Genomic DNA, 21,449 nt, shown 5'->3' with positions numbered 1-21,449 from the left:
TGGCTGTTAGTATTTGCCTTAGGTATTGAGGTGCTCCTATGTTGGGTGCATAAATATTTACAATTGTTATATCTTCTTCTAGGATTGATCCCTTGATCATCATGTAGTGTCCTTCCTTGCCTCTTGTAATAGTCTTTGTTTTAAAGTCCATTTTGTCTGATATGAGAATTGCTACTCCAGCTTTCTTTCGATTTCCATTTGCATGGAATAACTTTTTCCATCCCCTCACTTTCAGTCTGTATGTGTCCCTAGGTCTGAAGTGGGTCTCTTGTAGACAGCATATACATGGATCTTGTTTTTGTATCCATTCAGCCAATCTATGTCTTTTGGTGGGAGCATTTAATCCATTTACATTTAAGGTAATTATTGATATGTATTTTCCTATTACCATTTTCTTAATTGTTTTGGGTTTGTTATTGTAGGTCTTTCCTTCTTTTGAGTTTCCTGTCTAGAGAAGTTCCTTTAGCATTTGTTGTAAAGCTGGTTTGATGGTGCTGAATTCTCTTAGGTTTTGCTTGTCTGTAAAGGTTTTAATTTCTCCTTCAAATCTGAATGAGATCCTTGCTGGGTAGAGTAATCTTGGTTGTAGGTTTTTCTCCTTCATCACTTTAAATATGTCCTGACAGTCCCTTCTGGCTTGCAGAGTTTCTGCTGAAAGACCAGCTGTTAACCTTAGGGGGATTCTCTTGTGTGTTATTTGTTGTTTTCCCCTTGCTGCTTTTAATATTTTTTGTTTGTATTTAATTTTTGACAGTTTGGTTAATATGTGTCTTGGCCTGTTTCTCCTTGGATTTATCCTGTATGGGATGCTCTGCTCTTCCTGGACTTGATTGACTATTTCCTTTCCCGTGTTTAGGAAGTTTTCAAATATAATCTCTTCAAATATTTTCTCCGTCCCTTTCTTTTTCTCTTCTTCTTCTGGGACCCTTATAAGTCGAATTTTGGTGCGCTTAATGTTGTCCCAGAAGTCTCTAAGACTGTCCTCAATTCTTTTCATTCTTTTTTCTTTATTCTGCTCTGCAGTAGTTTCTTCCATTATTTTTCCTTCCAGGTCACTTATCTGTTCTTCTGCCTCTGTTATTCTACTATTGATCCCTTCTAGAGAGTTTTTAATTTCATTTATTGTGTTGTTCATCACTGTTTGTTTGCTCTTTAGTTCTTCTAGGTCCTTGTTAAACGTTTGTTGTATTTTCTCCATTCTATATCCAAGATTTTGGATCATCTTTACCATCATTATTCTGAATTCTTTTCCAGGGAGACTGCCTATTTCCTCTTCATTTGTTAGGCCTGGTGGGTTTTTTGCTTTGCTCCTTCATCTGCTGTGTGTTTCTCTGTCTTCTCATTTTGCTTAACTTACTGTGTCTGGGGTCTCCTTTTCACAGGCTGCAGGTTTGTAGTTCCCATTGTTTTTGGTGTCTGTCCCCAATGGCTAAGGTTGGTTCAGTGGGTTGCGTAGGCTTTCTGGTGGAGCGGACTAGTGCCTTTGTTCTGGTGGATGAGGCTGGATCTTGTCTTTCTGGTGGGCAGGTCTACGTCTGGTGGTGTGTTTTGGGGTGTCTGTGGCTGTATTATGATTTTAGGCAGCCTCTGTGTTAATGGATGGTGTTGTGTTCCTGTCTTGCTAGTTGTTTGACATAGGGTGTCCAGCACTGTAGCTTGCTGGTCGTTGAGTGGAGCTGGGTCTTGGTGTTGAGAGGGAGATCTCTGGGAGATTTTCACTGTTTGATATTACGTGGAGCTGGCAGGTCTCTTGTGGTCCAGTGTCCTGAACTTGGCTCTTCCACCTCAGAGGCACAGCCCTGATGCCTGGCTGGAGCATCAAGAGCCTGTCATCCACACGGCTCAGAATAAAAGGGAGAAAAAAAAAGAGGAAAGAAAGAAAGAAGACAAAATAAAATAAAATAAAGTTAGTAAAATAAAATATAATTATATTAAGAAAAAATTTCGTTTTGTAAAAAAAAGTTTTTCCAAAGTAATAAAAAAATTTAAAAAATGGACAGACAGAACCCTAGGACAAATGGTAAAAGCAAAGCTATACAGACAGAATGAAGCACAGAAGCATACACATGCACGCTCACAAAGTGAAAAAGGGGGAAATATATATATATATATTTTGTTGCTCCCAAAGTCTACCTCCTCAATTTGGGATGATTTGTTGTCTATTCAGGTATTCCACAGACGCAGGGTACATCAAGTTGATTGTGGAGATTTAATCCACTGCTCCTGAGGCTGCTGAGAGAAATTTCCCTTTCTCTTCCTTGTTCGCACAGCTCCCGGGGTTCAGCTTTGGATTTGGCTCCGCCTCTGCCTGTAGGTCGCCTGAGGGCATCTGTTCTTTGCTCAGACAGGACGGGGTTAAAGGAGCAGCCGCTTCGGAGACTCTGGCTCACTCAGGCCGGTTGGGGGAGGGAGGGGTACAGAGTTCGGGGCAAGCCTGCATCGGCAGAGGCCGGCGTGACGTTGCAACAGCCTGAGGCGCGCCGTGCGTTCTCCCGGGGAAGTTGTCCCTGGATCGCGGGACCCTGGCAGTGGCGGGCTGCACAGGCTCCCTGGAAGGGAGGTGTGTAGAGTGACCCGTGCTCTCACACAGGCTTCTTTGTGGTGGCAGCAGCAGCCTTAGCGTCTCATGCCCGTCTCTGGGGTCCGCGCTGATAGCCGCGGCTCGCGCCCGTCTCTGGAGCTCCTTTAAGCAGCGCTGTTAATCTCCTCTCCTCACGCACCAGGAAACAAAGAGGCAAGAAAAAGTCTCTTGCCTCTTCGGCAGCTCCAGACTTTTTCCCGGACTCCCTCCCGGCCAGCTGTGGCGCACTAACCCCTTCAGGCTGTGTTCACGCCGCCAACCCCAGTCCTCTCCCTGCGCTCCGACCGAAGCCCGAGCCTCAGCTCCCACCCCCGCCTGCCCCGGCGGGTGAGCAGACAAGCCTCTCGGGCTGGTGAGTGCCGGTCAGCACCGATCCTCTGTGCGGGAATCTCTCCGCTTTGCCCTCCGCACCCCTGTGGCTGTGCTCTCCTCTGGGGCTCCGAAGCTTCCTCCCTCCGCCACCCGCAGGCTCCGCCCACGAAGGGGCTTCTAGTGTGTGGAAACCTTTCCTCCTTCACAGCTCCCTCCCACTGGTGCAGGTCCCATCCCTATCCTTTTGTCTCTGTTTATTCTTTTTTCTTTTGCCCTACCCAGGTACGTGGGGAGTTTCTTGCCTTTTGGGAGGTCTGAGGTCTTCTGCCAGCGTTCAGTAGGTGTTCTGTAGGAGTTGTTCCACATGTAGATGTATTTCTAATGTATCTGTGGGGAGGAAGGTGATCTCCGCGTCTCACTCTTCTGCCATCTTGAAGCTCCTCCCCGACATGACTCATTTTAAAATCCAGTATTCGTTAATGAATGCTATCTATGAAAAATATTTCTTCATTGTCATGAATTTCTGTAATTTTTTGAGGGTCATAGTGGCCAAGGTGGAAAAACATTCACCAGAAAAACGTTAATTATTAATAGCAATTACTTGGAAAGAATATAAAAGGATTCTTCAATTCTCTCAAATGATAGAACGTACTCTATAAAGATTCATCTGAAATAATGAAGACTGTTAGACCCATATCTTTGCTTGTTTTCTTCAGCTACATTAAATGTCAGACTCTTCAGAGAAGTTTACTAGATGCAGGTAGGGAATCCTATTTACAATCTATACACCCATGTGCCAGGAGATGAAACATAATGACTATTAACATATACATGGAAAGGCTTATCTTTCTCTGTGCTCATCACTGTCAGTAGAGTCATTGAAGATTGCTAGAAATTAACCTGTGGAATAGATACAGAAAGAGAATTGATATATTGAAGCAACACACACAGGAAGATCTCATTTTCCATTTTCCACCTTACTTCCACTCTAGGTCAGAGAATGACATATTTCAAACTTGTATTTAAAATTGGATAAATGATTTTAGATACAGCAATATTGTTTATAGTAGCAAGAATAATCCCATGAGCTACATTATTCAGTACCTACTATGTGCCAGGCACTGTGCTCAATGCTTCACACATAGGCTTTCATTTAACTACCCAATGTAGTAGAAGTTATTTACATTTGATAGAGAAACAGAAACTCTGAGTGCTTAAGTTATTTCCTCAAGGCCATATTGAGTATCAGAGCTAGAAGCTGAACTCAGAATAACTGTCTCCAAAGCCTTTACTTGTTAATATGTAAATAATAATGGTTTCTTTATTAAACAGATAGCTGCTAAGCTCTTTTGAAGCTATTGATATTAGAAGGAAGACACTGTTTTCAATAGAGAGCATGTGTATGTGTATGTGGTGAGTGGAGATGATGAAGATGAAGATGATGAGCGAATCCAAGATGTATGAGTTACTCTCTTTGCCAAATTAAGCCTGGCAAAGTGTTAATGTTTATACTTTTGTTCCTAATGCCAGGCTTTGATTTTCTTAGTGTTCTTTGGGTGTGCTAGTAACTTCTAATAAGAGATAACCAAAGAGTGAAGTTTAATTAATTCAGAAGTATCAATACAGGTATGTGCAACTTATTTGTAAGCCAATGACAGTTAAACTACATGATGTGTTTGACTAGAAAGAAATCATTCACAGAATACGGTTTAAATAAAAGATATATTCTTATAATTTGTTCTGGTTTATGATATAAATAAAAATAAATCTGGAAATTTATGAATGAATAAATATAGATTTGAATTGTCAGGGGGGATTTCAGTCTGCAAGATTTCCTCTTCTGTAAATAAAATCTCATTTTTTTTCAGCCATGCAGCACACTAATAGCCAGAATTATCTAGAGGAGAACTTAAGAGCTGTGTGAGTTTTATTATCAGTATTCTTTTGTTTGAAATGTAAAATCATATTAATTATTTTGGGGGGGAGTAGGGCAGTGATATAACAAGATTGATGGAGGAAAAGAGTTTGATTCTATCTTCAGCATTCACACAAGTGTTCTGTTTCAGCACTAGTATTATGATTGCACAGTTTCTTCAGAAATTGACTTATGAAAAAGTACAAACCATAGTTAAAGAATTGCTAGATCTTGCAGAGAAGTGCAAGAGTCTCAAGCCACATGAATCACCTTCAGAATGTTGTCACCAATTGGTAGGTGAATCATGTTCTGCCTTTTTCTCTCTGTTGTTTTAAAAACTAAATTGCAAACAAAAGATGTTGTTATGAAGTGTGATGATTGAATAATTAGGCAAGGGATTTTAAGGCAACAATATGTACATGTGTCACACTCAAGATATAATCTTTGTAGGTTTATAAACTTACATTTTATCATTTCATATCTGGGAAATCAGACTCTGAGAACCAAATGCTCAAGAGAATGAATTATACCCTAGAATGCCAATTTCTTAATTTAAGTCGGTTGCTCTGTCTCTGTCACTAGAATATTATTGTCTGACATCCTCATATAAAGGTTTCTGGGAAATTAATGTACTCATTTTAAAAGTTTCTAAGGGAATATAAAAAAGAAGAAAAAAGTGAATATTATTATAGGCTTTTTTCCCACTTAGTAGAAAATCTTGAAAATTACTATCATCTCGTAAAATATGTCTATCTTGTGATTAGAAAACTTCTTGATAAAAACTAACATATTCTTATAATCTACATATTTTTGGATCAATTATTCTCATATCAACAATTTAAATACAAATAAATAATTTTCTTTTTTATTTATAGATTTTTTTCACTCCATCTTCTTGGGCTAAAACCTACCTATTTTTTACCAGACTCTAAGTAGTCATAGAAAAATCATTAGTCTAATTAGAGACACACTTTAAATGAAGTTCCTTTGCCAGTGGCTAGCCTCACTTATTTTATATCGATTTCTTCTTATTTCCATTTCCAAAGATGACCTTTTTCTGCCCTTATCCCACAAATCTGGAAGAATACGTCATTTGAGGTTTACAGCATCCCACATATTTACTGCCATTCAAAGATACTTGAAAACTGAATCATTACATTTCTATTTGAATATTTGACACTGAATACACATTGCTTCAGAGTTTAACTTTTAAAATAAGTTCCCATGGAAACCAACTAAAAACAATCAGGAAGCAAGGAAAGCAAACTAACAGCTGTTTCTTGGTGGGGAATTCTTATTAAAAATACCTTGATTTCTTTAGGTCCTGGACATTTTGGCTTACCTTTATTTTAATACCTTCAACAGTATGAAAATGAAGCACTTACATAAGTAGGGAGAAAATGATAAATTCTATTTGGCCAATGTCCAGCATGTGGGAATTTAGACTTAAGAACCTTTTAAAAGGCTTTCACTGAAAAGAGCTATGTCCAGGGACTATTGGATACAGAGTATAACATTATGCACTCAGTTGCCTTTTCTATATAATTCCTTAACTTTCCTGTGGTTAAAAATGTAGACCACAAGTGCCTTCCCTTAAGTTTTTATTTCCTCCTACAGATGACTACCTTCCTAGAACATATTTGCAATAACCAAGGGTTGGCTGACAGACATGTATTTTCTGACTGTTGCAATACAAATAACTCAACAAGACACAAGTGCTTCCTATCATACAAAAAGGATGTTGCAGGTTACAGTGATATATTTCAAATTTCAAATCCTGAGCAGATCTGTGAGATGAACAAAGAGAATCAAGCGCCAGTGAAAGAGAGGTAAGTCACTTTTCCTTGCCAGGTCTTTGAAAAAGAGTATTTTCCAATTTTGAAGACAGATCTTTTGTTTTAATATAAAAGCCTCTGAGTACACAATGCTTGATTATATAAAATTAAAGTGAAAATTTGAGCTACAATTAATTTTTTTCCCTCACAATGACAACATGGTCTTAGTAAACCCAAGAGGGCATGAAAATGTCTGTGCCATGAAACATTAAAAAGTACTAGGATCTGTAAAAGACCCATCTCCTCAAAGGTTAAATTGGTCAGACCAGTAGCAAATGATGTTGAAAAATACAGTCTAGTAGGCAAAGCACAATAAACAGAGTATTGGGAATAGAGAGCAGGTAATAGCTCAGGCAATGGGCTGGTATTTGGGTGGCTCATCAAGGGATAGCAGGAGGGGTACCTGATAGGCATGGAGATAGAGTCTGTCATTGGGAACCTAGGAATAAGTAATAATTGTGGATCGGACAAAGATGAGTTATCTACTCAAGAACTCTGATTCTGTAATTTCCACCTGGAGTGGATAGCATGATAGCCCATGGGTAGGTGAGCTCATATTTTGGTTTCCTAGTTAGCACAGAAGTCTATCTTTTGAGAGTGAGGTATGAGCAAGTTAGAGGCAGGAAACCAAAACCAGAGAGAGGTAGAAATGACAAGTACAAAGCTTCAGTTCTCAAGGAATGCAGTTCTGGCCATCTGGTCAAGACAGACTCAGACACTGGGAATAAGGGAAAGATCTGATTGCTGGATCTAATGCAAAATGCATGGTGGTGGTTTGATTTCAGACTTTAGACATGAAACTCTAAACCAGAAATGAATGAGCAGACAGGGTGACTTGATGTTGAACAATGTAAACACTTTTAATTCACTTATACATGGGCAGAATTGCCCCAGAAGTTACTGAGCCTTCAGGAAGGAATTAAATGGCCCCAGTCACTTAGGGAGAAAGGACTAAGGGACAAGGGATTGGGCCAGTTCCAACTGGTCTGACATTAGGGGCAACCAAATGGGAAACTGTAATATGAGCTTGGCTACATATTAAGTGAAGTGCTAGCCACTCTAGGTGAGATTTATAAAATCAGGTTTGAGCATTCAGAGATTATGAAATCTAACCAATACTCAGGCAGTGAATCTAATCTCTTCTTGAACATTTACAATTAAGTCAGTATCAAGGAGTTATCTTATATGTTAATTTAACTTATGTGCATACAACCATAAATATTCAGGGGAAAATAATTTTCTAACTACTTGCTTCATAATTATGTCAACAACTTTGTTTAGTTCTCAACCAAAGAAACAGTAACTTATATCAAAGCTAGAGGGAAAGTCTGCTATTTCAGTCTTATCAAAAGATAGCATAGAATACAGATACACCAAACTGTAGTTACTGTATCTTTGGATTATCTAAGGAATTTTCAATAACAGTTTTGATCATTGTAAGATAAGTGTACCCTTCGTTACCATGCAATAGGGACATTCTATCTTTAAATGGCTCTAATGATTAGAAAGCTTTTTCCTTATACTAAGTTCAACTTTGCCTTTGGTGATTTGAAATTAGATTAGTTCATACTGAAAATCCTCTATGGGAACTAAGTTACTGCAGCACAAAAATGAACTCTTAGTTTAGAACAGAGAGCAGAGATATTGAATGGCTCCAATGAAATTTCCTATCAACCAAGAATTTTGCCTTATCTTGGGTGGCAGTTGTATCTTGATAATGTCAATTCTGCTTTTCTTGTTTTACAAGTTGGGCTTGAGAAACTTTGCTGAAATGAAACAAATCTATTGACTGAACTTCCAAGAATAAGGGGGGTGAGGGTGGAGGTTGGGCGGGGGTCAGCATTTTCTCTAGCTTAGCCTTTTGCTTATACTATCCAAATAAATGATTAAAGCCTTAACTATACTTTCATTTTGGCCTTTTCGTCCTCATTGGCTACTCTGGAACTTGGCAGGTCAGGCTTCTCCAGCTCAGCTCAGCTCCTGACACCTCTCTTCCAAGGGGTAACTCAGGAGTGCAAGATCCTTCCATCTTGGAGCTATACAATCTGGAGCATGTGTTTCCAAGGTTACTGCAAAAAAGAAAGAGAGAGACTAGGGAACTGTGCAAAGTAATTAATGCCCAAACCTAGGAGTGGTGTATGGCATGTTTATTCATATTTCATTGATTAGAACTCAGTTATATATTCCCACCTAACTGCAAGAGAGGCTGGAAAAGTAGTCTTCCTGTGAACACAAGAAGAGAAAGTGGATTTGTGTGAGCATTGAGCCAGTTTTTGTCTGCAATGTCAACTTTTTTGGGGTATTTGTGTGTATGGGGAGGTGGGGAGTAAATAATATGAGTACGCATTGTGGAATAGTGTGAGGAGGTATGATTATAAGTGAAAGGCAGACCTGGTACCCAGGCTGTATAATGAGTGTGAAGAATAAATTTGAGAAGCAAATTAAGACTGGGATTTAGTAAGAAACCAAAATATTGTGTGACATGTCTTGGAGGACAATGGCATTAACTTTTCTAGTCTAGAAAGATCTTATGGATGATTTCAGAGATTCCTCTTCACCCACCAATAGCTTCTAAATTTAATTCCCCTTCACCAGTTGTACAATCCTCCATTTACAATCAGTTTAGACTATTGAACTTTCTATCTCCTACTACTTATATAAAAATGAAAAGTTTTAATTACTGATTTTCTTTACCTACTGGTCCAGAAAGTACAGTTGGTGACTTCATGGGCACTGTCTAACCTCACAGTGATCTCTCTGTAGTGAACTTTTGATGCATTTAAGTACAGTGCTATCCTATTTCTGTCACCATGAAATTCTAGAAGTTTCAGGTCAACAAAACTAAATGAATCCTAAGTTTTTAAGAAACAGTGTCAGCATATGTTCTTGAATTCCAAATTATATAGCTTTGTATTTGTCAAATTACAGGTACATTTATGAAACTTCTAGGAAACATCCATTCTTGTATGGACCCACTATTCTGACCATGTCTGCTTGCTATGAAACAGCTGTTCAGTCTTGTTGCCGAGAAGAAAATAAGACTGAATGCTTCCAGATAAAGGTAAACTATTCATATGTCAGCTCTTACTTAGGGACTTGCTATGCTAAGTGTGGGCTATGGACCAGCAGCATATGCATCACCTGGCAGCTTGTTAGAAATACAGTCTGAAGATTTTCTCCAGACTTGCGAAAGACTTCATTTTAACAAGATACTCAGGCAATTCATATAGTCCTTAAATTTTGAGAAGCATGATCTAGCATAAATATAACTTCATAATAAATATTTAATATTCCAGTTATTATTTCTGTATAACAAAACACCCCAAAATTTAGTGGCTCAGAAGAATAACAATTAGTTTATTACTCTTATGGTTTCAGTGGGTCAGGAATTCAGGAAGGGCTCATCTGGGCTTTTCTGGCTACTGATTTTTCATGGGGTTGCAGTCAATGGCTGGGGCTCTGAAGGTCTGTAGTACCTGGGGGTTGGTCCAACATCTCTTTCTCCTCATATTATCTCAGGGCCTTTCAATGTGGTCTCTCTGCCTTGGCTGGTTTGGGCTGCTTCACAGAATGGCAGCCTCAGGGCAGCTGGACTGCTGACATATGGCCAAAGTCTCAAGAATGAGTTTTCTAGTGGATGAAGCAGAAATTGCATGGCCTTTTATGACCAGGATTCAAAAGTTAATTCTACTCTACTCTATTGGTTGAAATATCATAAAATCTCACCAGTTTGAAGGGGAAAGTAAATATACTGTAACGAAGGCTCATTGTAAGAAGAATATGGGATAGAAGTTGTTATTATAGCCATCTTTGGAAAATACAGTTAGCCTCACACTTAATTTGAACCGTGTGGCTTTTTCTCCTTCATTGAATAGACATAAATCGGTGACTAGTTCCATGATAAAAGTACTTTTTATGTATGTTCATTAAAGGTTCTAAATATCAACACAAAATAACCATCCTTAGAAGGCACACCAGATGGATTTTCCCAAGGTCATGTTGAAATGAATAGTAGTTTGATAATCGTTTTGATGAATTCCTCAAGTCTAAGGGCAGTGCCGCTTCTTCCTTGCTGTTTTCTTTGATCTCCTCAGTGAGAATTTCTCCCATATTCCTCTCAACCCCTATTTCTCTATTCCTCTAAAGCTATTTCTCCTATTGAGCTCCTCAATATCTACCTTGTGTAAGAAATTAAATAATGTATATAAAGAGTCTGACATATGCCAAGTACTCAATAATCGTAGCTATTATCATTAAAGCTACTTATATATATTTCTTTCCCTAGTCATCTCCAATTCCTTCAGAAGCCAATTCTGAATTCCTAAGCAGGACAGTCATTTTTTCTCCTGTTGGTTTCATATTATTAAAAACAACAAAAACAAGTGATTGTGTAGACTTAAGTCTCATTACCTGGCATTTTGGAAGAATGAACTTTTTCATGAAGGTTAGTTTTTTTTAGGTAACTTGTTTCAAAGTTTTCTTAATCTTAACCCTTTCGGAGGAAATTTTTCCTTAATGTATAACATGCCCCTATAATTTTTTTAAAAAATTTTATTTGAATATAGTTGATTTACAATGTTGTGTTAGTTTCTGCTGCACAGAAAAGTGAATCAGTTATACATATACATATATCCACCCTTGTTTAGATTCTTTTCCCATATAGGTCATTGCAGAGTATTGAGTTCCTTCTGCTATACAGTAGGTTCTTCTCAGTTATCGATTTTTTATATAGTAGTGTGTATATGTCAATCCCAATCTCCCTATTTATCCCTACCCTCCCCCGACCCCAATTTCCCCCTGGTAACCATAAGTTTATTTTCTACATCTGCGACTCTATGTCTGTTTTATAAATAAGTTCATTTGTACTTTTTTTTTTAGATTCCACATATTAGCAATATCATATGATATTTGTCTTTCTTTGTCTGACTTATTTCACTCAGTATGACAATCTCTAGGTCCATCCACATACTAAGCATAAGCAGATGCTTTTAAGTTAGCTAAGAGTTCTTTTCACCTCTCCCTCACTTTGTGTTTTTTACAGTCTTGCTGCCTCCAGAATGTCTGTTCCTAGAAGTTCTTACTCCTTGCCCAGAGAAAACTGCATAGCCAATCATGTAAAAAGTTGTATCTATGATCAGAGAATATGGTTTATGAGTTAAGCCTTCACATACTCTCTTGTGAAGAAGTGGATAAGCTTGTTTGTATTTGATTTCAAATGAGTATAATACAACAAAATAAGAATAAAAATAATAATTATATTTATAATTAATCATAAAGTATAATTTATTATCGTTGTGCCAGATTTGTGGTTTGAATATTGCCTCTGTATACATTATCTAACTTGTTCTTAAAAAAAAGCATTGTAAGGTGCTGTTACCCCAAGTTAAAATAATATATGGTCAATATAATGTTTTAAGTGAATGTATAGAGCTCTTCTGAAATTTAAAATGTTGTTATTCTCCCACCACACAGAGATACCAATTTTGGTATATTTCCTTTTATTCATTTTTTTCATTCACAGGTTTTATTTTGTACATTGTTGTGATCAAATTGAATATATAGTTTTGGTTAGAGACTTAAATACATGTGCTTTTTATTAGAAGTCAAAAGTCAAAATTCTGGGTTAAAGAATACGAACATTTTCTGGGGGGGGCTCCATTAATATATATTGCAAAACTGGAGCATATATCATAGATAAGCATTTGGAGACATGTTCAAGATGACAGGGCTAGTAACTTGAATAAAACCAAAATACAACTGTAAGACATTATCAAAAGTTATTCTAGTGGCTCTCTGGATTTTTGTTTGTTCACTTTCTTCTTCTCATTTATATGCCAAATGTCTAAGTTCTGGGATGAACAATCTCTGGGGAAGGGAGATGCTATTTTATAAAAAACAAAAAACAAAAAAACAGAACCTTCACCAAATTATGCTTTAACATTTGGCCTCATAGATAAGACAATAAAAACTTTCTAATTTTGAGGAGATACATGATTTTTATTTTTCTCTCTTCTTTACTAACCATGAGATGAACTTCTTCTGTTCTTTGATGAGTCGGTTTTCTAATTACAGCTAGAACCCATCAGAAAATACGTTAGAGAAATGTCTTCCAGGCATCACCACTTATGTGAGATTGGGATTAAATTCAACCACAAAGTAGCAAAAGCAGTGTAAGTAACCTATTTAGATTTGTGGACTTTGTTGCTTTGGATCACCCTCTTTGATTAAACTCATTTGAAAAATCATTTATCTTTCGTTTGCTAATGTCTCAGTGCAAATCTGTTTCCTTTTTCTTCACGTGTGCTACTTGCCTGTTCAATAGGGCACACTGGGCTGTGCCTGAAACTGCACAGTCCTCCTCTCTACCCACTATCTCCTGTGGGGTTGATATCTCCTTTATCAACTTCTTCCAACAGCTCAAATCCTTTAGGGTCTTCTCCAGTGCACAAAAGATTCTGTACATTCAGATGCTCACACTTAGTAGCTCTGCATGGTAAAGGCTGGAGTACAAAAGGTATTTTTCTCTTGGAAGATAAGAAATATTTTTGCTCTAATGTCATGTAGGACAGAAAAAGTGAGTGGTGTTTTTTGGGGTGGGGATAGAGGAGTGTGGAGTGGGAGGGGAATTTGATGCTACTCAGTGTGCCTCTATCTTGGGACCAGATTGTGTTTCTGTCCCAAGTTTACCCCTGAAGATATGCATCTTCCCTTATATCACCTTCTTCCCCAATTTAGGATAACATTGGGCTGCCTGGAAGCTCAGTTTTCCTTATAAGGCAAGCCCATTTTTCATATTTCTAGAAAAATGTCAGGGATGTTTTTCAGTCAACAGAGAGGGACAAGGGAGAACCAAACCTCTTACAATTATTATCTTTCTGATAAAGAATTTTATTTGGAAAGTCAGGTCAGATAAATTCCCAAATTACCTATCTAAGCAACTCAACTACTTTAAGCAATAATTTGAATGATGAAAATGACTGTATTTACACGATTATGAATTGAATAATTTTCGTTTTGTGATTTACATCTTTGTATGGCTCTGGGTTCTATCACTGTAGAAATAGAAGACATTTATAATATACAACTGTCTTCATCCTACATTTGCAACTGTGTTTCTATTCTTTTGGTTACTCAATGAACTACAACTAATTTTAGAAAGAATTGAATTCAAAAAACTGTTTAAAATGTACATTTTTTTTTTCAGGGAATTGGTTCTGTTGACTAAAAAACAACCTAAAGCTAACTTTTCTGAAATTGCCAAACTGGCCATGGATATTAAAAATCTGCATCAGATCTGTTGTGAAGGAAATGCAGTAGCGTGTGTGCTTGGCAGAGTAAGACTTTCTCTTTTCTTAAAACTCTTTAAAATACTTGTACTTTTAAAATAAAGGTGAGGGTGGTATAAATGAATCTAAAAAAGTAATTATCATTTCTCAATATTACCAACAGAATGGTGTCTCCCCTCCTCTCTCTTCTCTTCTCATGAAACAATTTTTTTTCTTTCTTTTCCTCCCTTCCTTGCTTCCTTCCTTCTTTTCTTCCTTCCTTCCTTCCTCATTCTATCTACTTTATTCTTTTATTCTTAAAGTTTTAGAGCTGGCTACTAATTTTCTTCCAAATTGGGATTGTATTTCATTAATCTTTGAATCTCTAGAAAGTCTTAGAATTGCAAACTATACCCTCAGGCCTTATCAGCCTGGAGGAAAGAAGAAACCACCAAAAGCAAAGATGTGGCATCGAAGGGCAAGGGCCGGGGCATGGACAGCATAGAACTCACCTGCCACACGTCCAAATGTAAAGTCTCAAAATCCCAGAGAAGGAAAAAATTGTAGCTGTTAAAATCCTGATAACGTTTTAGTAAATCACAAGTTACAAACATGTTTCTATTCATTCTACAAGTTTGAAAACTGAATAATTTTCATCATGATAAAAAATAAAACAGAAACAAAGGAAGACTACAATCATGATTTCAGTGAGAAATCTATGACTCTTATGGGCAGGAATCCTTACCCCCAACAATTTTTGTCCCATTACACAACAGATTAAGGAATGTGGGTAACAATATCAATTAAAATAGAAAAATCATTGAATCGAACACTCAGTAGAACCCCTAAGATTCTAAGTCCTCAAATGTCTACTTAGCTGGAACGGAGAGTTGGGGTCGGACCATAGCTTTCCCTTGGCAGCCATCGCAGTTGGCCATTGTTTGGTCAGTGCCACATTCAGCTTTACCGAAAGATGGTGGCTGCTACTGCCAATTCCATCCTGGAGATAGACAATATAAAGTTGCTTCTTGGATTACTTCCTGTATGGCAAGAATCTCAACGCATACTGGAAGCAATACTATTCTATACACTTTGAAGTCATGCTGGCTCTTTAGGACAGACTCTCAGAATCCTATTTGCATGAAGATTAGGTGAAAATTACAGGGAACTTTGGGACCTATCCATAGGTATTAAAACAAAACAAAAGAAAAATCTCTAAAATCCTTTAACACATAAAAAATACCAATGCCAAACTGGTAACTCTAGAACAGCTCCTGTTATGGTCTATACTATGACAGGAATGCTAGAACAATCTCCAGTTATTTAATTGTATTAGGTAGTATTCATAAGCAATATAAGGTAACTTTAGATAGTTCTGGCATTCCTGTTTTATTCTAGACTATAAAGGAAACAGGTTTAGAGTTATTAGCTTGACAAAATACTTTTATGTGTTGAGATGTTTCACTCTGTTTTAGAGGTTGTCTTGTTTTGTTTTAAATAGGATGAATTCTGAACATTAGTAAATATTCTTTTGTCTTCTTAGGGTGATCATTTGATTTTTATTGTTTGACTTATCCATTGAAGAAGTATATTAGAAGATTTCTTAATATTTACCCATTTTTACATTGCTCAAGTCAATATCATTTTACTATATGTATGGTGTCTCTCTCTCTCTACATATATATATATATATGTCACATTTTTGCATTTATCTTTTGATGTGAAATGGATCTAGAACTTTCTTTTTTGGCACATATTTTATCATGTTTTAGTATCCAGTTATGATAACTTCTAAAAGATGAATTAGAATTTTTTTCCTTTCGAATTCTCTGAAATAACTTAAATAGCACTGTAACGTACCTGTTTTCAGGTTTGTCTGTGAAACTGGAGGAGGGATGGAGATACAAACTGATGTGACAGCTTCTCCATTTCTTTTGTTATGGATTTATTTAAACATTGTTTAAGTCAATCTTTATTATTCATGAATTCTGTACTTGAGAATTCACCTACATGCCAAAATTTATTTGTGACCCCCAAATCAATACTCACAGCACTTTGTGGTCATTCCCAGATTTATGCATGCTCAGAGCAGTGGAAATCTGAGTTGCCAGATGTGCATGGCTCCAGCTATAATAGAACAAGTTGATGCTCTCTGCCTTCTTGTTGTAGCTCTCATACTGTAAATAGGTGTTCTTTTTACAGTCTATTTAGTGCCACATTTTCTGCATTTCTGTGCTTTTTGTTGATGAGTTAGCTGTTTAAAATGGCCTGAGAATAGTTCTGAAGTGTTGTCTAGTGTTCCTAGAAGCTGTGATGTGCCTTGTGGAAAGAATATGTATTTTATTTTATTAGAGTATAATTGCTTTACAATGGCGTGTTAGTTTCTGCTTTATAACAAAGTGAATCAGCTATACATAAACATATATCCCCATATCTCCTCCCTCTTGTGTCTGCCTCCCACCCTCCCTATCCCACCCTTCTAGGTGGTCACAAAACACTGAGCTGATCTCCCTGTGCTATGCGGCTGCTTCCCACTAGCTATCTATTTTACATTTGGTAGTATATATAAGTCCATGCCACTCTCTCACCTCATCCCAGCTCACCCCTTCCCCCTCCCCGTGTCCTCAAGTCCATTCCCTATGTCTGCATCTTTATTCCTGCCCTGCCCCTAGGTTCTTCAGAACCTTTTTTTTTTTTTTTTTTTAGATTCCATATGTATGTGTTAGCATACGGTATTTATTTTTCTCTTTCTGACTTACTTCACTCTGTATGACAATCTCTAGGTCCATCCACCTCACTAAAAATAAGTCAGTTTAGTTTCTTTTTCTGGCTGAGTAATATTCCATTGTATATATGTACCACATCTTCTTTATCCATTCATCTGTTGATGGACACTTAGGTTGCTTCCATGTCCTGGCTATTGTAAATAGAGCTGCAATGAACATTGTGGTACATGACTCTTTTTGAATTATGGCTATCTCAGGGTATATGCCCAGTAGTGGGATTGCTGGGTTGTATGGTAGCTCTATTTTAGAATATGTAATTTAGATAAGCTTTGTTCATGCATGAGGAATAGTGCTGGTGGCTATGAGTTCAATGTGAATAAATCACCCATATGCAGTAGTCCCCCTTATTGCCCCCTTTGCTTCCTGAGGTTTCAGTTAATGACAGTCAACTTTCCTCTGAAAATATTAAACAGAAAAATCCAGAAATAAACAATTCACAAGTTTTAAATTGTGCACCGTTCTGAGTAGCATGATGAAATCTTGTGCCATCTTGTTCCATCTCATCAGGGCCGTGAATCATCCCTTTTCTCGGGGATTAGCCACTTAGCAGCCATATAGATTATCAGATTGGCTGTCCTGGGATCACAGTGCTTGTGTTCAAGTCACCCTTACTTTACTTAACAATGGCCCCAGTGCACAAGAGTAGTGATGCTGGCAATTTGGATCTGCCAAAGAGAAGCCATAAAGTGTACCCTTGAAGTGGAAAGGTGAAAGTTCTCAACTTAATAGGAATAAGAAAAAAAAAAATCATATGCTGAGGTTGCTAAGATCAATGGTAAGAACAAACCTTTTATCTGTGAAATTGTGAAGAAGGAAAAAGAAATTCATGTTAGTTTTGCTGTCACACCTCAAACTGTGAAAGTTTTCACCACAGTGCGTGATAAGTGCTTAGTTAAGGTGGAAAAGGCATTAAAATTGTACAATAAGGTATTTTGAGAGACCAGATTCACATAACTTTTATTACAGTATATTGTTATAATTGTTCTATTTTATTATAAATTATTTTTGTTAACCTCTTACTGTCCCTAATTTATAAATTAAACTTTATCATAGGTATGTATGTACAGGAACAAACATAGTATATATAATATTTGGTACTATCTGCAGTTTCAGGCATTGACTGGGGGTCTTGGAATGTAACCCCTGTGGGTAAGGGGGGGCTACTCTATATTAAATAAGGTGTTTTTAAACAGAAACATACACAAAATAAGGTTATGTCTTGATCTGTTGATGAAAATGTGGCCAGAGACTTGCAGAAGACTTGGTCTGTATTTCCTCTAGGGTAGATGATTCAATATTCACGAATTCAGTATTTATAACTACTGTGAATAATGAGAATCAACTGTACTTATTTTTGTCAGGTTTTAAAATATACATTTTACTTTAAAAAAATCTCCTTCATTAGCACTTTCTCATTTAGAAATATACAGTTCTACAGGACAATATTATTATTTGATAACTAAAAACATCAATTATGTAGTTATACCTCCTTTCCCCGCATGTATATATGTTTTCTCCTTTAAGTAATTAGTTTTGAAAAGGGACTATTTAATTTACTGTTCTTTTCCAAGACAGAGTTCTTGGAAAATGACATTTACTCCAGTCTCACAACTAGGTGGAGCCTAGTCAGAAGTGATTTATGTCATTTCTAGGCCTGGCCTATAAAATCTCCTGTCCAAAACACCCAATCTGAGGTCAATGTTAGAATCTACAGGTTGAAGATGACAGGGCCTCTGTCAGCCTGGTTCTCAGAACTACTGCCCAGAGGCAATACACCTCCCCTTCTCAATAGGACTTTATTGAGAAAGAAACAGACTGGATCCTATTAAGCCACTGAGAGCAGGCTCGCCACTTAACTAGTGTACACACTCTCCCTTATTGGTCTCAACCTGACCTCACAATGCAGCTTCAATTTACCACTCTCAGATCTAGAACTTCAGTACATTCTTCTTCTCTCCTGATCCCTTAATCTTAATCTCAACTAAATTTTCCCAATGAGCTCAAAATGTCCTATATACCATTTCCCAAGTATGCCATGTTCTTCACCTCTAGGACTCTTTATATATAAAGATGGATAATTCTAGTATGCTTTTCCTCTCCATTTGTTTCTAACTATTTGTCCTTCAAGATTCAAATCATTCAAGATCTTCAATCTGACCTTTATCCAGTCTGGATTGCCAATCTCTCTTTTTCCTTCCAAAATATAATACATGCATTTCTCTAACAATTTAGTTTATAATGCATTATTATTGTTGTTTAATTATTTGACTCTCCAACTAGATTGTGAGTTCCTTAAGTATAGAGACTAGCTTGTTCATACACACATGTACTTATTTTTGTATGTGTATATATAAGTAAATATGTAAGTTTTATAGTAATATTACAGTAATGTATGTAGAAAATGACAGAGACAAAATGTTTTCTAAACTGGGATCCCAGAACGATAACAACAGTTGCAAGTAATAAAACTCTTCATTTGTATTTTGTTGGGCTAAACTTGAAAACAATAATACAGTCTGTCTCCCTTTAAGTTCTTTAAGAGATGTTAGAAGAACTTGTGACACTTGAGCAAAGTCAAATAGAGAAGGTTTCTTATTAGAATGAGTCACTATAAATGACTTTTTTTGGTCTCTCAGTTTGCCATGGAAAAAGCAATATAAGATGCCAAGTTTTTCTCTGGTTTTCTACTAATAACAATAAAAAGAAATAAGTTCAGAATGAAGTCATCAAAAATAACTGCTCTTTTATGTTTATAGAGCCAGCTTATGAACTATACCTGCTCTAAACAGGCTACACTATCCAGCAAGATCACTTCATGCTGTGAACTGCCAGAACCATTCCGAGGGGAATGCATTATCAACTCAGAAAATGACAAACCTGATCTCTCATCCCTGCCACTTAGCAGGTTTACAGAAGACCAGTTTGTATGCAAACAATTCACTGACAAACAAGATGACTTCCTACAAGAGTAATATGGCTTTTTATAAAATCTTAGTAATGGTATATTGTATTTATGGATTCTTTGGGAGAGATTGCAAACTTGAATGTTGACAGAGGCGAGCCAATGATGTGAGTGAATGGTTAAATGGCTGAGAGGAGATGCCTTGTGGAGTCCAAGGTTTCAGCTACTATTTGGCTCTAGCTATTTGTTACCATATGGGAATGTAGGCTTTGGGTCGTTGGATCAACTGCATTTTGAGAGAAGTTGGAAGTCTCTTGATTTTTAAATGTTGACAACTAATATAGGAGTTTTAGAAAACACAGTGAGTGTCACGTGTGTGCAAGCTTTGCTCTGAGGGACTTAGAGTCATCCCTAAGTAAGGGTTTCAGATTGGTATGCCTGGCCAGCTCTTCTAATTAATTTAATGCCTACTATCAAAGCCATAGTGTGGCATTACAAGATTAAAGAGATGGAGTTCTAACATCTCTGGTGTCCATTCAGAAGTGCAAACTATTTTGGGCATAAAGCAAACTGATTTCAATATATTATAATATTAAGACAGTATTACTGAATGATCGAAATAGTTCCAAAGTCACCTTGTGAAGTATTACTTGGAGCAGCTAAATTCTAACAAAACATAAGAATTTGAATTTTCCTCAAAGTTTTCTGTAGATTGACTTTAGCTATATTTCTGAAATTACATTTGACATTGGCTTATAAAGTAAATGTCACTACCTGAACTCACTTATCCCTAAACTTGCATTTAGTATTGAAAAAGTCGATAGGCACAACTTCCCAGTGGAAATTACGTTAGACTCTGAGTTGTGAGACCTGAGTTCCAGTCTAGCTTGGTCATGCATCAACTTTGAAATGCAGTTCAAGCCACTTGATTTCCCCACACTTTTGGGTTCCAACTATAAACTGAGGCAGTTGGATAAGATCACTTCAGATGTCCCTTCTGCAATTCTATGATTCCTTTGAAAATATTCTAGAGTCCAAATTTCTCTTTCTTGTAACCCAGAAGAATGTGCAGATTATGGACAACTCATGCTTGAAGGCCTATGTGGAAAATAGGGGAAGGTGCTTATTTAATACCTAGTCAGCACAGTCTTACAAAAAAAATTGTAATATTTATAAAATCTAGCCTCAAAGTCATCAAGAAAATGTTCTCACCCAAACACTTGAAATGAATTTCTAGTAAAAGTAAGGGGAGACCTTGAGCCAGGAACTAAATCTTATCGGGATGTTTTAGGTTCAAGTTTGAATCTGCCACTCACTACTGTGTAACTTTGGAAAAATCACGTAATTTTATTGATTTGGTTTCCTTATCTCAAAATATAGCCAATAAAACTTTCCTGCCAGCCTCCCAAGATTTGCAAATACCTAAAGTCAGTTAAAATATTGAATAAATGTCATGGTCATAGTTGGCTTTTGAAAGAAAACTATGGCTTCAGAAATTCAGTGTTTACTTTCTAATGTGCTTCATGTGCTTACAGGTTTCTTTATGAATATTCAAGAAGACATCCAGAGTTGGCAGTTCCAGTGATTTTAAGAGTGGATACAGTATATCAAAACTTACTGGGAAAGTGCTGTAAATTAGAAAATCCTCTGGAATGCTATAGTCATGGGGTAAATTCCTTTTTTTAAACCTGTTTCTCATAAGTGATTATAAATATAGGGAAAAGTCCAATGCTGTTAATAGTGCTGTACTTTTGTAAGATGATGATGCATGTCCTTTCTAATTGCAAGCACTACCCCAAAACTTTGATTTCTGTCTAAACCAAAGGCCACATCATTATACAGCAGCAACGTTT

The 21,449-nt window shown here is 37.0% G+C and overlaps 1 protein-coding gene across 2 annotated transcripts in view; it reads left to right on the top strand.

The window, feature by feature from the left end:
- Positions 1 to 3,189: 3,189 nt before the first annotated feature.
- Positions 3,190 to 21,449, top strand: part of LOC309814086 (alpha-fetoprotein-like) — a 39,605-nt gene continuing 21,345 nt past the window's right edge. Inside the window, exons 1-9 of one of the 2 annotated variants that reach the window (XM_082639454.1) lie at positions 3,190 to 3,653; positions 4,762 to 4,813; positions 4,960 to 5,101; positions 6,426 to 6,637; positions 9,572 to 9,704; positions 12,716 to 12,813; positions 13,848 to 13,977; positions 19,451 to 19,662; positions 21,132 to 21,264. In XM_082639454.1, the coding sequence (XP_082495580.1) occupies positions 3,569 to 3,653; positions 4,762 to 4,813; positions 4,960 to 5,101; positions 6,426 to 6,637; positions 9,572 to 9,704; positions 12,716 to 12,813; positions 13,848 to 13,977; positions 19,451 to 19,662; positions 21,132 to 21,264 (1,197 nt within the window). In that variant the 5' untranslated portion in view covers positions 3,190 to 3,568. Of the gene's footprint in view, positions 3,654 to 3,702; positions 4,520 to 4,761; positions 4,814 to 4,959; positions 5,102 to 6,425; positions 6,638 to 9,571; positions 9,705 to 12,715; positions 12,814 to 13,847; positions 13,978 to 19,450; positions 19,663 to 21,131; positions 21,265 to 21,449 lie in introns of those variants that run through there. The other variant, XM_082639455.1, reaches the window with a different exon arrangement.

This window comes from Mesoplodon mirus (assembly GCF_964341445.2).
Source record: "Mesoplodon mirus genome assembly, chromosome: 2".
NCBI lineage: Eukaryota > Metazoa > Chordata > Mammalia > Artiodactyla > Ziphiidae > Mesoplodon > Mesoplodon mirus.
The sequence above is the reverse complement of the archived record's forward strand: the minus strand, read 5'-3'. Positions and strand labels throughout refer to the sequence as shown.